The sequence below is a fragment of the Syngnathus scovelli genome, chromosome 5, assembly GCF_024217435.2.
Source record: "Syngnathus scovelli strain Florida chromosome 5, RoL_Ssco_1.2, whole genome shotgun sequence".
Lineage (NCBI taxonomy): Eukaryota > Metazoa > Chordata > Actinopteri > Syngnathiformes > Syngnathidae > Syngnathus > Syngnathus scovelli.
The window spans coordinates 5834324-5852126 of record NC_090851.1 but is presented as its reverse complement, the minus strand read 5'-3'; the positions used below and the strand labels follow the sequence as shown (position 1 = coordinate 5852126).

The following is a 17803-nucleotide window of genomic DNA, read 5'->3' as shown; positions in this document are numbered from 1 at the left end:
TTATTTTATACACCAGAGGTGAGAGTAAAGTTGTAGCTGATGTCAAACTAAAATGCTCACTACCACTTGATTATTGGCTTGTTGGAGTCATTGGTTGTGATTTTAACATGGGTAATAAAAAAAGGAAAGTATAAAAATGTCACACTTAAGGGTATGATGTCACTGAAATTCGCCTTGAACATCGTTTCTTTTGTCGAACGTCAACATTAAGTCACTGGTTCCGACATCGTCGCAATCTAAGGGCACTCAAATACTATAAAATCCATTAAGAATGTACTAAATACATCTAACTGTCTCTCTTTAAGTGAAAAAAGACCCTCATTGTCGAGCTTCCTCGCCACACAGCGTCACCTTCACACAGCCGTTTGTGTTGCACGGCCATCTGTTGTGGGAATGAACTAAAGTGATGTAATGTCAAGTTTGTGAGGCAAACAAAATGCAAATGACTCGTATACAGCAGCAGGTCATAAAATTATATAAACTGAAAATTGTATGTGAGAGTGGCGTAACTATGTGAAAATGTGCCATAACAATGCGGATATTTGTCATTCCTTGAGAGCATCGGGCAGCTGTTTAGGAAGGGAAATGACATTTGGGCAATTTACTGAGCCAGCTGTGCTCATTGTGCTGAGAATCCCTCCGGCCTCTGTTGTGCATAACCTAAAAAATGTATCAAGCTTGGGGAAAAAAAAAAAAAAAAAAAGTTGTATTTCTCTCACTGCCATCTAACCCTGACAAAAATAGGAATATTTACCTGGGATGTCCATAAAGTCTTAAAATTAATTTGTTAGATTGAAACCACGTTATTGTCTTTGTTTTCATATGTGCAGACAAACATAATGATTGTATTAAAAAAACGTAGTGTTGCGCAATGCTTTACACATCACTATCAAACCAGTTCCTAACATATATGTTTTCCTTAATCCAGACCCAAACCACAAACAAAAATCCCTAACCCTTAAACTAATCCCAATCTCATAACCCAAGCAACAAACGTAACCCTAACCTAACACTAGCCCCCTAAAATCTGCTACCATAGAGTATTAAATACTTCAATTGTCATCCATCATTTCACACTGCAGCTTTAGGCTCTCCTGTGTATACTTTACTAAAGGATTCAGTATGCTTGGATATGTCAGGGCAGTTGTTTGATGCGCTCAGGCCGATGTGACCGTGGAAAAACAGATGAAGGGACAGAAAATAAAAAAGCCCACAGAGGATCAAATAGCACATCAACAGCACATCAGCAAAAGCGGCTGTTTATGGCTCTGCTGCAAGGTTTTCTTCAATAGACAAACACAAAACCCTGTCTTGGCAGCAATGATCCTGAACTTTGGTGTTGACAGCTTGCGTTTGATGTTAACTATGATTTATGTAGGCCATGCAAAAAAGGAGCAAGGTAAGGAAACGTATTAATCATGGAATACATTATTTTTTAACTGGCACATAAAACTGATTCGATGACACTTTCCTTTTGTTGCATCCTGGTGGATATAATATATGTTATATATGCAATATGTTCTACTATCCATACTAACTAACTAACTAACTAACTAACTAACTAACTAACTAACTAACTAACTAACTAACTAACTAACTAACTAACTAACTAACTAACTAACTAACTAACTAACTAACTAACTAACTAAATAAATAAATAAATAAATAAATAAATAAATAAATAAGCACATCCGCAGAGTCTATCTCAGGAATTTCATTGATGCTCCTGTGAGGGTTTGTCAGGGGTTTTTACTGTTACACGCCATTTGTCCACTTATCTGTTGATATATCTGCAAAGCCCACTGTGGATATTGTTTATGTGTGTTCAGGAGCAACAATATTGAATTTTATTTGTGATAGGTCATGAGTTACATATTTTAATAAAGGTGGCTTATTAGGCAGAGTTTTACGACGCTGAGAAGGAAAATTAGTCCTTTGGGCTGTCATGTCCAACGTTAATAGACCTGAACTGTGGCCTGTAATTATTATATTAACTCTATACTATCCATCTGTCTGTCCATCCACACATCCATCTGTCTGTCCCTCAATGAGTTCTGATCTGCCCTTGATTCTTATAACTGCAGGTGGACTAAAGGCAGTTGACCTAACCACCAGGCCATTAACAATAATTCCATCATTTAATGTACATTATTTGAATTGAATAGGTCATAAAGTTAAAGTGGTTATGTTAATGTGATTTTGAATCCAGTGCACCGGTGCTCAGGTTGCTTAAGAATTTTGCTAATGAAAAGAAGCAGAACAATTGTGGCGTTTTAAGTAGAGGAAAATTGCATGTTGCGATTCCGATATATCAAGTAATAAATAAGGTCATCAATAAGTAATGTGAGTGGTGCTCTAAAAGGGGTTATTTACAGATATATAATGACATCTTATTAAAGGTTTTACTATTGGATAGTCAACAAGACACATTTCTCACTTTCCTTTCTAATAATTGTGAATTATAAGTACTTTATGCTACTCTTTTAATCTTTATACCACACATTCCATAAAATGTAAAGGAACATAAATAAATGACCAATGAACACTGCGTGAATTCCGCATTAGTTTTCGATTTTTAACAACAGAAGAATGTGTAAGGGCAGTCTTGGTAATAAAACACACACTAAGAGGCATTTTAAGCACAAAGCTTTAAGACTCGATCCTTTTTATTCTTGTTTCCTTATACATAATTGAAACCAAATATATATATAAAAAACTGCGGCATTGCCTGTCTGTTAAAATAGTATATATAAAATAGTAGCAAACCTTTTAATAACCACATGGTGTCAGTGTTGCATATTCATTCAAAACAATACGCTTGCAGGACCTGATGACATTAGGAGTCCTTCACGCTTGTCTTCGATTAGAGCAATTAAAGCCTGCAAGTATGCAAATCTTTCACCGAAAATATACTCCAGTTATTTTTTTTTCCCAGCTGAATATTCACTGCAACGATGCATTTGTTGAACCCATCTAAAAGAAAAACAAATGCATAAACAATATAAAAAATATTCTAGCGTCCTCGTCCCTGTCGTGATTTGAGCGATTTGTTATTCTTAGATTAGTCACATTTCCGACCTTGGAATGACAATGGCACAATCATCTCTTTTCAGAATGACATTGTACCCATAATAACCTTCACCATTCCGAAACTGCTACAATAAACCCTTGCAAGAAAATAAAGACATTAAAATGAATTTCATTTGGCCATAAATGAAATGAATTACGTTTGTTAATTAGTGGCTGTAGCGAGAGCAGTAACTGACGCACAACTCCACTCTGAGGAAATAGGAACTGTATCAAATATCTGCTTTTACAAGATAATCATCTTAATTCTGCGTAGTTTTGTTATTATTGGATACATCTCACTTGAATTTCCCCTCTGGAGATGAATAAAAGATTTCTTATCAGAATATTGTGTTTCAATATGACCATTAAAAGCAACATTAAGGACAACCTTATCATTCCCGGGAATTATGAGAAGCAACCATGCCATGTCTGTAAATCTAGTATTCATAGCCATTAATTATTGTGTTTAAATTTTAATGTGCATCTGTATGGCCTGCAGACGTTTTGTGTGTGTGTGAGGGGGAGGCTTTAAATTTAATGAATTAATGAAGAATTTTAAAATTCAAAGCCAACTGCTGACAAAACATTTTTAAATCCATATTTCTAAGAAATTCGTTTACATTAAACTGTTTTGTACTATTCCTGATAGAGTGCTTCTTACATGTGAGAACAATACAGCGAAAAGATTCAATGCACCAGAAGTCAGCTCAGCTAAAATTTTCAAGAAAAAGAACAAATCAAATGTGGGAGCTCAAAAGGTTGTTAATCTCATGTAAGTGCGCGAAACAGAGTCATCAAAGAGCAGACAAATGAGTGTTCGACGTTTTTAATGTCAAATTCAAACTTTTACAGGATTCGTCTTCATACCAAACCGTGTGCCGACAGGTCCTTTGCATCCTTGTCATAGCAAATGCAATTAGTTCTTATGCTGATAAGAGGAAGGGAACAGCAAAAAACAGTGAGCCGCGTAAGAAAAAAAAAACAAGAAGAGAAAAATTATAATAAGAATTAAAAAAAATCCCCACCACCCATTTTTTTTTTTTTTTTTTGTTCACTGTAAGTGCAGATTCGAAGAGTTTAAGCATGCCATTGTCCTTTATGGTCTCCAGTTGTGTGTTCTACAGTGTCGTTTCATCTGTACATGGCTATAAGTGAAACAGCGCAAGAGGGATGACGAATGTCCACTGTCCCATCTGACAAAATATCCTCCCCTCTTGTTTTTGCAGTAGTGAAACATGTTTAAACGTGCAGTATATTATATAAAAAAAAAAGCATACACACCCACATGGATTCATTTACAATAAGTTCCCTTGAAAGGTGCAATAATGAAACTGCCTTAAAACAGCAGTTTGAAGAGCAGGGTAGGGGTGAAAAAAAAAAGTTCAAATCCTGATTAGACAGGAGCATTTCCAACAATCCCATCCGAACGTCCATGTCAGTGGATTGATCCTCAGTCCATCAGGGGCAAAGCTCAGTAGATTTGGAGATAAAGACAGCTCCAGGATGGATAGTCAAGCTCAGGGGTGTCCATCACATATTTCTTGAGGCGAGGTTATATACATGTATACAAAGTGTCATTATGCACCTAAAACGTGCCCCTTTCCATCTTATTTCCCAACTTAAAGTTCCTTATCAAGACTCCCATCGGAATCATAACAAAACCGTGGCACCAACCTTTGAAACGTCAGCGTTTCCAGAACAGACACGCTTCCTGACAATTTCCGCTTACATTCACACGTTGAGACGTTCATAATAAGATATGTGTAGATCAAGGGAGGAGAAGAGCCAGAAAAGGAACTCATTAAGAGCAGAGGGACGTGCTAACCCTATTATCCCTATCCACACTCTGATGATGGGAATTAAGATGCGCTGGCCTCGATCCACAGCCGATCCTCCGCGGGAAGGATGAGGGAGTTCATGCACGCTTGGTTCGGGTTGGCACCATTTGGTAATCATAATAATACAAAAAAGAGTTCTGAAATCCAGGTTGTTTTGTGCACCCTCCATTTTATGATGTCGCCTCTCTTTCTGCCAACATTATCTTCATTTCCCGGTAAGCACACACGTATAATACAGCTGTATCCAAATAGGCATGTTATCCCAAAAAAGGCTCGTGGTTTTCTATCTTTCTTTTTTTTTTTCTAAAAAAAAAAAGCAAAGAAGTAGTTAGCATTATCTTTCATGCAGTCAGCTTTTATTTTCAGTCCTTTTCCTATGAGTCCTACTTACATTATGCTGAATATGTCTTATCTGCGCGTTGTCTAATGTTACATACAGTAGATGGAATTCCTTTTAATGGAGCAAGATGTGATTTGAATACATTGCATGTTTAAATATTGGCTGGAGGGGGATCAGGCAAAGTGTTGCACTTAAACAGCGCATAATGACTGCACAGCCTCCGAATGATAGTGTGCTTGCTTCTGCATGAAAACCGAATGCCCATTTGTCTTTATGTTACAATGTCACTGCATGTAAATTCCAGTTTGTGTAAATGCTTTTGCTTGGGTCGTATTATCTTCACGTGGCCGCAAGCTCACGTGGGTAGTGGGTTATGAAGGTGAGCATAGAATTCCGCTTTGTTCTCTAACGCACACATACTTTATATACATACAGGCTGGATGCAAAGGCAACACGCCGTGATATTATTGATGCGCTGTGTTCTGAGTGGTTACATTATAAAAAAAAAATCACATTGTTGCAGTCTGTTAATACAAATGAAGGCGAACCTGCATTAAGGATCATTAATGATATTTCGGATGTAACTGTACACAGTGTCAGAAGTTAAAGTACAGTTATAATCCATTTTAAGGTACAAAGTATGTTTCCAAGCTGTGAGCTACTCTTCAAGGTATCTTTATCTATTTTGTGTCTAACTGGTATAAATTAATGCAGTATTAGGGCCACACTGAAAAACAGACTTGAGAAGAATAAAGTCAAAATATTACGTAACACAGGTTGTACTGTTATGGGGAAATGCTAATTTTTATTAGCATAAAGTGATAATGTTATAATAGAAAGTTGTTATTCTATGACGATGTACAGTTCGATGTGATTGTGTGGAAAAGTATTCCAAGAAAAAATTAACCTCACTGAAAATATTTAATTAATTGAGCAAGGTATTGCTATTATTTGGCTTTTTCTGTAATTAATATAGAGCGGGCCTCTACAAGAGAGGAGATATTGAACTTGGACTGTTGCCTTTACTGTTCTCGTGAGAATTCACTATTTACAGTAAAATAACAAATTCACTTTCTCGATATAAGCTGACAAGTATAATCTATGACCTTTACAATTTATTTTCGCAATATTATGACTTTGTTCTCGTACTGCAGAATTATTATTGTACTTCTCTCTTAACTTTTGAATCAATTTTTGCAACTTAGCTGACTTTCTCTCTGGAATATTACAGACGTTTTATTGTAACATGCTCACTCTATTAGTGAAACATCACACATACCTTGTAATATTACGCTTTTATCTTACTCTTACTAACGAATTTTCCTCTAATTTTCCTTTTATTTTGTATTCCAGTGTGGCGCTAATAAATGCGGAAATAGAACTAAAATGCCCCAGTTAATGTTTTTTTTCCCCTACTTATTTATTCTGACTGGACGTGACTGAATGTTTGACGATAGAGTCTTAAAAGTTTTAGTTTGTACTGAAGCCTTTATGGCACTGTGATTTACTCAGTCTCTGTCTTTCCCGCACTCTATTCTTCCCACAGTTGCCTCAGTGGCAGAAGGTCAGGCATGCATCAGGTTCAGGTAAAAAAAGAAGAAGAGATGAAGTCTTCCTCCCCCACATGGACGTAATAGAATCATTGCCTGCAGGCAGCTTCCACACCTGATTTTTTTTTTTTTTCTTGTTTTCTTTCTTTTTGAAAGGGAAATACTCCAGGCAGGAGCTTTCAAAATATTTGATCCATCACTCGGTGAAGTTTAAGTGCCTATAAATATTTGAATCCTGAAGTTTCAAATGCATGTACAACTTTCGGGAAACCAATCAACATTTTCACATCCGAACAAGTTCTTGGGATTGGGCCGCTTGGAGTGATTGCTGCCGTGGGAGGAGGTCACAGGTAGACTTCACGGCGTGACAACGTGAGGCAGGACGTGGTCTTGTAGTCCCCTCCAGTCCGGGTCAGCGGTATGACCTCTGCTGGGTTCTGGCCTCCTTCTCCTCCTTCTTCATCTGGATGGCGCCTCCCGAAGCCAGCGCTGCTGAAGGTGTCGTAGGACGCCGAGGTCATCTTTCGGTTGAGAAGGTTCCGATTGTGGTCGCCCATGTTCTTGTTGGCTCTTCCCAGGGTGCCCAGAGGATCGCCGTTGACTAGTGGTAACCTCTGACCTTCTCCCGCCATGACCACACCCGGTTCTGAACTCCCGGCACTGCCCGCGCTCTCGCTGTCGCTCTCGTGGTCGTTTCTGCGCAGATTGTTGTTGTCGTCACCGGGGGCAAAGGTGGAGAGTCGCGGGGGGTCGCTGCCGTGGCGTTGGCGTTGGCGAGGAGACGGGCGGACGGGCATCCAGCATGTATCAGAGTGGCCGAACTCATCACACTCCCGCGTACACTTTCCGGTTAGAGCCACATCTGGCAGCTGCCTAGCATCTAAAGGCATAAGAAAAAGTAATTTAAAAGAAAAATAAAACTGATGGTATCTTGACTTACAAGTGTTTCTCAGGTTCTGAGTTTTTTTTTTATTTTATTTTTGTTGCCAGCTAAAATTTAATTCCTGTTTATTATTGATTATTGGACTATTGACACTAAAATCTATGTGTGTGTGTGACTTTCAGTGCAAATACACCTTAGGAAAGCTGCTTTTAAATCTTTTATTATATCTTAATGTTTCTATTTCACTGTTCAGTGCTGTTCGCTAGTTTGTGTGTGTGGCTGGAGCAAATCAAGGGCAAAATTGATATCGTCTACAATTAAATTGTGTTATCAGCTAGATCATGAAACCGATGAAACTTGAAAGTCAAGGTACATCTGTAATCACATATACACTTAGGAATACATAAAGCAGAAGAAAACAGAAAAAAGAACCAAGTGAAACTGCTTAGCTCAAGATTAGAGGTTGAGAGGTGAAAGGTCGGCTGGAAACCCAACCCATTACTGAGACAGAAGAGTGTGTCAGGATGACATCATGACAAATTAAAATGTAATGCCATGCAAGGAATATATTAGGTTGCGTCTCAACCCATTAATATCCTGTCATGTCAAGAGGTTAGAGATGCCCCATCACACCCGGTTAGCATTTTTTATGTAAAGCATGTTTCGACCTATACTGGCTTTATGTTCAATTACTGTAAATCGAAATTAAAAATAACTTTCTTTGTCCTTCTTTGTTAAAGCCATGTCAATTTAAAGTTGTAAAATAGTAGCTGCACAATTAGATAATTATGAAGAAAGTTCATTATTTCTATTAAGCTTTCTTTTCTCAACAACAACAATAATAATAATAATGATAATAATAATTAATAATAGGCTCTATCTTATCCATGATGTTTTCTTAATCAAACACCCTTTTGCCACTGGTGTTATTTTCATCTAAAACTGAACAAATGAAAATTCACGTCACGCTCAAGTTTCTTCTTTGTCATCAGAGTGCAAACTGCAAAGTTCTCTACATTTAATCTTGTGAGCTGAGCAATCCTAAAGTTCATATTTTGGATGAGAAGAAAAAAACTTTTTTTGAAATGAAACCTTTCTTTGAGTGTTCTCCCCCTCTCTGGCTTCTCGGTAAAACCTAAACAGACATAGTGTCTCCTGGCTAAATCCCCCTTTTCATCTGACTTTGGCGAAAAGTTATTACACCCTCCCTTGCCAGAATTCTCCTGTCTTTTTGAAAGCAACATTAAACCGCATGCACAGTCCCAAAAGGATCTCAGGTCACGGTGACCTTCATGCATTACCAAAGTTCTTCCAGCTCTGTCATGTCCATATGCTGTGCAGGGGAAAGATGAAAATGAAAAGTTTTGTCTTTCAGTGACCTTGATGGGGACTTGATTTGAAAAAAAACTAAAAGTCACTGCCAAAACAAAGATTTTACCTGCTGTCAGATATCAAAAGCTTGAATTTTGTAGAAAAAAAAGTAACGTAGGAGCCTATGTAGTGCATGTTATAATATGAACGGGGCTATGTGTTTAAAGTCAGTCAAGGGTAAATAAAAGGTGTTCAAATGAAAACTAAAAAGTCTTTCATGACGCGTGCAAAGCCTTGAGGAAAAAAGATTCTGCTTCTTCACTTCAAAAGTAATATTTGTGTGAGATGATATACTTTTAATAGCACAACTATTGACACAGTTTTGCTGTATGCACGCTCCTTGCTTGGTCCAAAAAAAATGCTAGGATGACCTGCTTTCATCCTATTAGACAAACTTTAGATGTGTGTAAATGTATGTGTGCCCACTAACCATTCTCCACATGCTCCTCCTCCCCCACACTACCCTCGGGTGTGGTGCGCTCATAACCCTCCTCGGGCAGTGGCAGAGCTCCTAAACGTGGCCCAGATGAACTCTTGCTGCTGGGGGTCTCCGAGTCCTCCAGGCCGCTGTCATAGCAACTAGGGTCCTGGGCCTGGTTTACCACTGAGAAGGTCACCCGGCGAAGGGTCCCCTGCGGGCCAAGCGCAAACAAAAAACACAAACAATATGGGATTAATCATCAGGGAGACTCCTAATCTGAAATTCTCAATCTGGGGGATTAGGTATAGGCAGTAGCCTGCAAAGACATATTGAGATTATCTGCTGGTGTTTATGTGCACGACTGATACGATGAAGGATAATGTCATCTACCAATCACGGTGGCTTTTCCAACTTTTTGAGTAATCCTGTTTAAATTAAAACTGTCTGCCAATAGCTGATGTTGACAAATCTTTTGGCCTGCCCCAAAGCGTTGATTCATTATTTGGAATTCGACATTGCTGCAGCACCAACAGAACTCAGTAGAACTGCATCAAAAATAAGACATTTAAAAAGAATACAAATGATCACTTCCGAGAAAATCACAACGTCCTATCACTGTTTTAGAATAGCCCCCCTTATATATTCTCTTTTTTTTTTCCACTTCGACCTCTGAAATCTCACCTGAAATTGAACTTCAACACGTGTTTGAGTAGCTTTAAGCATGTTTTACCATATCAACCATTTCTTAGTTAAGTACGATTCATTTACATAAACGTGCCAAAGGCCTTCTTTTGCACTTAGACTGAACTTGAAGCACCATATGACGAGCAGTTTTATTTAAATAGTTTTTAATATCATAAGAAAATATTTTGGTTGGTTTGTCACCACATTGGAATGCAATCAGTATGTGTCCAACAGTGGGCTGTACAGGACCACCGGTGACAAGGGGAGGGGGGGGACGATGAATCAGATCACATCATTCCCTCAAAGCCGGCATCACACCTGCTGTGATTTCCAGCACACAAATCACCTCCGTGTAGCGAACGGAGTCGAGGAAGCGTACATCACAGAGTGTTAAATGACTCCTCGTGGCCCTGAGGGATCACTCGGTACCCAGAAGCCAATTTCTAGAACACACAGCTCATAGCTCATCCCAAACCCATTTACCTGAACACCTCAACATTACAACCCTTTGCATTTACATCAGCTTTGAAACGTGCCGTGTGCGGGGGAGGAAGGAATTGAAAAGGGTAAAAAAAAAAAAAAAAAAAAATACAAATTCGGATTAGGGCGGGAAAGACCGCAACTCGTTACAATGTCGCCTTGGGATAATCTGGAGAAAAACGTGACGGACGGCTGAGATGAAAAGCCCTTTTTCTTTTCTTCCAGACAGAGAATTTTTGAACATTTCACCTCATAGATACCACAGCATAAAAGACAGCAAAATTAATTAAGACTACGGTCCCAAGCTTGGTTTGAGATGAAAGCTGTTTTCATATCGTCGTGGCTTCATCTGGGAAACATGAAGAAAAATGTGTTTGGAATTAACTCTTAATCAAATATTAATCATAGTTAGCCCCCTTATATTTTGGAAAAGCTAACTTGCTTATTTGTTTGCATCAGAAGGAAGAAACAAATTTGTCACTGCAAAGCTAAAATTGATACTATTTAGTCTTATTTGAGTCAACAAGTTTATTTTTCTGACGTCAGTGCTATTGACATCACTAATAATTGATCCGTAGCTGTCAAACTGTTTTCCTCTCTTGGATAAATAAAAACTCAAGACCCCGATGCCCTTTTACTATGTGCACAAGTCAGATATTCGATGCCTTCTCTGAAAAACATCCAAGTTTAGACTCGAGAGTGTGTAACTATGGCAACTGAGCACAGGTTAATTTCCTCAGCCGTATTACCTCCTCACCCCCCTGCCTTACAACAAATGCATTTGATTAAAAAACAAGTTGGCTATGGTTGCAGGTGGAATGAAAGAACATGATAATGTAGAAAAAAGATTGCAGATTTATTCATTCATTCATTCATTCATTTTTTCTTGGCAGGTTGAGTGCCTCACCGACATTTTCTGTTCTGGAACTGCCACTTGGGAATTAAGATTGTTCCGATGCCTTCACACTGGTTAACTTATTTTTACACTTTTATGAATGTTGAGATGATATGCAGAACACTTCCTCCACTGTAATGATTACTTATTTTGGAAAATTGGAATAAATCTGAGATTTTACAAGCTCCTGGAATAAATTACATTCACCCATTGAAACAGTCAATAATAAATTTGATAATTTTGTTTGTAATTCATCACGGACTAAGAATGATGAATGGGACTAGAATTCAACAGTTTGCTATCATAAAAATAATACAGACAAGGACGTAAAGGTAAAAGTAGTTTTATTCCAGAGTTTAGATTTACAACTTGAAAACTGTGGGTTTTTTTTGTTTTGTTTTTTTAATTAATGATCCCGAGGTACCTGAGGTGTGTGTGCGTTCCTGTGCGCCCGTGTGTCTGTCTGTTCCGCTACAGATTTCATCAGTTCAGCCATAATTCAATGTAATTCAATTTCCCTCTGGTTCCCTCACTGGTCTGAGGTGCCCTTTTTCATTCTTTCACCCTGCTAATTTTATTTCCCCCTCCACTCCGTTCTGGCGCCCCAATGAAACTCCTCCCCCAGCCTTCCTTCTGAATGCAGTCAAGTCTGCTTCTCGCAACAGTAACTCTCCCTCTTTGCTTTGGACCGCCTTCTTCCGACCGAGCTTTCCTTCTTCTACTTCTTCTCCACACTAGTCAGCTTTATGATGTGCCGATCAATAATTTGTCCTTGACCTCGTTATGAGTCCCTCTCCTCTTCCCTACGGCAGGGTTTATTGACCCATAACTCCTTTACTCTCCCTGCCTTGCTCGCTCTCATCCTTGAAGAAAAAAAAATCTACATGGATCTTCAGCAAAGAATTTGACTCGTTAAATTCAATTAGTGTCCAAGCTGAATGTGTTATGACCTTCGCGGTTTTGCTTTTAATCAAGTCCGACCGGCTACATATTTTTCTTTTACATTAGACTTTAATCTTGAAGTCAATAAATTGATGTCAAAGTGGTGTTTTTAAAACTATTCCGTTGACTTTGCTCATTAAAATGTTTTTACTAAAAAGGTGATGTTTCCATTGTGCTTTGTCGGAATTATTGGTTGCACACGTCCTTCAAAGTTTTTGGTTTGGTTTGGTTTGGTCAAGTCAAGTCAAGTCAGTTTTTGGTGGATTAAATGAATCATTTTTTGGTAGTGTATGAATTTGGGGAACAAATCCTCTGAAAAAACATCGTTTTTACTTTTGCCTTGAGCCGAAACCCAGGTTAAACATAAAAATATTGCTTAAGATTTATTTTCTCAAGATATAACAGCTCATTAGCTAAAAGTACTATACGCCTTTCAAGCGAGTGTCAAATATTGTACTATTTTCATTCCCATCCTACTTCTCTGTAGATGACATTTGTTTACTGACCTTACTCAATCTCACATTGCTGCTCTCAAAATGGAAATTGTCTCTTTACGCCTGATGCTTTTTCATTTTGTCTAGAGGTTTTATTTTGTGTTGTTTGAATCATATTGCACAATTCTGCTATTGTAAGTCACTGTCACTGCGAACCACAAAGTGTTCTGCCAACACATGGCTGAACAAACAATTTTCGTTGTTGGGTCATGAATCTTGTTGAGGTATGTCTGATGACTCGATGTAATGTTCTGGCATGAGGCGGGGTATAACTCTGCAGGGGGGCGGGCTGAACCGAGTTTTGGACCTGGGCAAGGGGGTGCGGCGTGGCATATTTTAAATCAGGCGCTTTGCAAGGAACTGCGAGCAGTCCACCTCACAGGCAGATGATATGAATTTGGCAGATATGATTACTGATCTATGAAATGGCCACTTGAACACCAACTTCCGCCCTGATCGATCATGGCTGTGTAGGACACCAGCAAGATCAGTATGCTACTGTTGTTCATACTTGCAGCTGGTGACACCAGCAAGACTAGCACAAAACAAAACTAGCATATGCTGGATATGGGGTCAAGCAGTCACGCCCTCGGTACACCAGAACGCCCACCATGAATGGTGTGGAAGAAAAAAAAAAAAAAGGCCAAACAAGACCAGCACTAAGAATCCAGATATGTCAGTTTTCACGCTCGAGTGCAGCTGCGCCGTCTTCGAGCATCGAGCCCCTATGAACCTGTGCAACTTTTGGCTGATCCAAATTAGAATTGTAAGGCCCCAGGGTGCTATTGTAGCTGCTCTTCAGCGTAACTAGTGTCTCCATTACGCATAGGACCACACACATGCACACACACACTGATGAATGGTGAGAAAGGTGCAGCCTTGCCACGAATTCATGCCTGATGGAATATTAATTGAGTTTGACAGAGGACATTAAAAACCCCTTGCCGTTCATCTTACACAGGCCATTAGTGTTCAATAGTGACATGGGAGCTCTACTCTACTGTGCAGTGCTGTGTGTTGGCCACTGTGTATAATGTGCGAATATAATGCAGCTGCACTATGCAAACATATGCAATAGGAATCCGCATTTTAGCCTTTCTGTGTCAAACAGAAGCATGGTGACCCTGAACGCATCTGGCAGATAGGCATAATAATCATGAAAAAAAATAATCTTAAAATAGCTTTCATTTTTATGCCATTTACGCTACTTGTGTGTGTGCGCGTGTGCTTCTGCATATGCTTACCAGCCAAACGTTCACACCTTTGTGTAAGCGCACTTTAAAAGCGTGCATGAGTCTTTCAACGCCCGCAAGATGTGTTATGTCAGGCCGTGAGGATGCTCCAGCTACCTTTTTAATGTGAGGATTTGCATGTCTATGTGCGTGCACAGGTTGCCTCAGTCATCAAGGTAATTAGTGTGTAAACCTCCTCACCAGTCGGTTCAAAGAGAATTAACGAGCTTGAGTTAATTAACAGTCTCCCTCTCTTCTTGTTACATGTGTCTGCATATTCAACACGTGTTTGGATATATACAACATCTGCGTGCGGTGTGAATCGTGCACTGCAGTTGGATGCGGAGTTTGTGTCCTGCTCCATGCTGGTTTGCATAATGAATCAACTGGACGAGCTTGAGACACAGCAAAACAACAAACAGGCTTGTCTGGATGAGACGCTGCTTGCCTGCGATCTTTGCACATTCTGAATAAATTTGACAGGGAGTTGTCCATCGAGATCAATCAGACCTCAGTCTTAAAAGGGGGGGGGGGGGGGGGGCTTATGAAATGCTTGGGGGGGCTACCGTACACTCATGCATCAATCCATCCATCTTATTCTCATGCTGGATATATTTGATTCTCCTATACTACATTCTTGGTGCAACACTGATGCATGTAACGAAGTCATATGTGATCACAATATATAAAATATAAGTTGAGCAGACTCATGGGGGGGCTTTGACCTGCCCAAAAGACTGAAAGGACAACTTTTAGGAATATAGACATTCAACATTTTAAGGATAGATGACAACATTTTTCTCACATAAATCTTACCTTGCCGTTGGCCGCTATCACAAGGGATACCTCTTTTATCAACTCACGATTGTATTTGTTACCGAGTTATTTTTCTGCCGGTGTTTTTGTAGTTTCGCGCAGAAGCAGCCAGGGGCCGGCCGTCAATCAAGCAGACACCTGACATCCTCTTTGCAATCTCACCTGTCACGTAGTTGATATTTTGCTAACAGAGATTGAGGGGTGAAACTTTGCATCCCAATTACGCTGCTCGCTGTCCTTAAGAATCGAGTTCAATTTGTGGGCATGTCTTTGCTTGTTCAATGTGATTATTTCCATGGCAAAAAGTGGATCAGAGCCATCCACATGGGATCTTGTAAGACTCAATTAAAGGCCAGATTTAACAAATACTTTGAAGGGGCTTAGCAGTCCCTAAAGGGAGGGAAGACCCATTCATTGTGTCGCTTGTTATAGCCATATTAGCAAAAACTGAAAATTGGGTTAATTGAATAAATACTCTCTACTGAAAAAAATAAATGGCGGAAAAAAAAAGTTACTATTAAGGCGGGGGCTGCCAACATATAGAAATTCAATTTTAGAAAAAAAAAGATCTGAATTACCATTTTGTGAGATTTCTGTCTTACTAAATTCCGCTGGAACACCCAGCAAGGCATAGCCCATCTGCCAAATTCCCAAAGATGAGCTCAGGTTTGTGCCTATCTACAAAAAATAGGGCCCAATGTCTCCAAACTGGATTTATCTCTGTTAGCTTGACAACGAATGCACTCTTACCACTCCTGATTTGTATTCGCTGCAGCATCTTAAAAATAAATTTGACTTTCTCAACTGTATTCATTGCCGCTGCTTTGATTAATGGATTTAAACTGCTTGAATTATAATAAAAACTAGAGAAATTGGGTGTTCTCAAATATTCAACTAGTTAACATACTTCTGGCACTCCTTAGCATTTCACCATGAATATTTCATTAGATCCACTACTTCTTATTTTATCTTTTTCTCCCTCACATGTGCCTTAAGTGTGAAATTAACTTGTGAGATATACTAAAGATGAATATCTTTGATGCTTTGTTTTATCTCATCAACACAAACTAGTTCACAAATCTTAACACTCTGCTTTATCTTCACTTTACTCTTCCATTTTATCACTTTGCCAAAGGGAACAGAGCAAACTCACCTTTGACCTCCGAGTGACTGAGTGCACTCGGGCTTTGTTGTGAGTTTTAAGATGCATACATGAATCTTTTGAAGCCACTAGCAGCTTTTGTTTAAGTTATGCATCAAACACCTTAAAAGGAGACAGAGTGAAATACACTGACAGGAAGCGTAATAAGTCACGCCAACGAGACAGACGCGTTAACAATTCATTTGAAGGTGATATATTTACACTGCTAATTTAAATATAGACGTGCATGTGTATCTGCACAGTGAGTGGCATGGAATGCGTTTTCCTTTGAGATTTGGCTGCAAAGAACAGATGTGTTGTTTACTACACGTAAGCGTGAGGTCAAGGGGACAGGTAGAGAAATGGGTCAGGAGATGAAGAAAAATGCCCGATCAATGAGGGAAACGGCACAAAGCGTTAACACTAAATTGTACACTTTGTACGCATGCACATTGAGACTTACCCCGGCATTAGCTAGATAAGATTTTTTTAATTCATTTTTTCACATTTACATTTTTTATAGAACATCTGCTTGCGTTTTAATTATTTAATCAAGGATGATGTGTGGGGTTATGTGCCTATACGTTTGAGTTTGTAGCTTCAGTTTTCATGTTTGTGTTTAATATTGTTTTTAAATTTTTGTAATGATCACTCATGTATTTTATGTCATGAAAAAAAATGTCCTAATGTGGGGCTACCGTATTCAAAAAAAAAAAAAAAGGCCCTAAAACCTAGATGATGCATTATGACCATTTTTCTTTTTAAAAATGAATGAAGACAAATGCTGTTGCGATGTTTGACAAGTGGAACAATGTTGTTTGAACTCCTTTTGGCCTCATACCGCTCCTCTGCAGGACGTTTTCATGCAATTATGCTTACAAACAAAGATTAGAACATAGTGAAGATAAAAAGAAGGAAAGAAATCGTTTTTGCGACTGTGTTGCTTGGTGGGGTGGCCATAAGGTATCTTTTTGGTATTTGCAGAATGCAGAAGAAGACTTTGAGCAAGTTGAAACAGCTGGTGGGAGGAAGGACGATGCTAAACAAACAGCAACTGTCCGCTCCCACATGTTGATGAGCCAAGGCGCTTTGTTGCCACAACACACACTCGGCCACCATGCGAAAAGTGGAAAGACATGCACATTATGCGCACTTATTTTGCACACACACACACACACACACACACACACACACACGTTTATTTCTAGTTTGTTGCAGTGGGACCACCTCTGCAGCTCGTGCGATCGTCACTTTTTCATGCTATGGCACTCTTTCGCCTAACGTCTACCTATCCACAGTTCTCTCTGCGCCTCCACACACAAACATGCACTCTCTCTCTCTCTCTCTCTCTCTGCAGACCTCCTCCTTCACTCTCTGTGTCTGCCTCCCTCCATTGCTCCCTCTAGGAGCAGGTGATGTAGAAGGGTGCTCAGCAGTATCTGACTATCAGGCCTGACTCTGTGAGAGGAATGATAATCACCATGCTGCACTGCAGAGAGAGGAAGAAGAGGGGGAGAGCTAAGGAGAGGCAGAGAGGCTTGGGAGGGAGGAAGAGAGGGGCATGAAGTGCAGAGAAAAGGGGGGGGGGGGTGCGGTACAAGTACAGAAAGACTCAATAAAGACCGAAAGAAAGAGAGAAAGAAATGT

General features: G+C 39.4%; 1 protein-coding gene across 2 annotated transcripts in view; it reads right to left on the bottom strand.

The window, feature by feature from the left end:
* Window positions 1-3879: 3879 nt before the first annotated feature.
* The window catches only part of pcdh7a (protocadherin 7a), a 39626-nt gene continuing 25702 nt past the window's right edge, over window positions 3880-17803 (bottom strand). Inside the window, exons 5-7 of one of the 2 annotated variants that reach the window (XM_049719491.2) lie at window positions 9482-9683; window positions 8982-9013; window positions 7500-7677 (exon numbers count right to left, since the gene is read on the bottom strand). In XM_049719491.2, coding sequence (XP_049575448.1) covers window positions 7648-7677; window positions 8982-9013; window positions 9482-9683 — 264 coding nt within the window. In that variant the 3' untranslated portion in view covers window positions 7500-7647. Of the gene's footprint in view, window positions 7678-8981; window positions 9014-9481; window positions 9684-17803 lie in introns of both variants that reach the window. The other variant, XM_049719490.2, reaches the window with a different exon arrangement.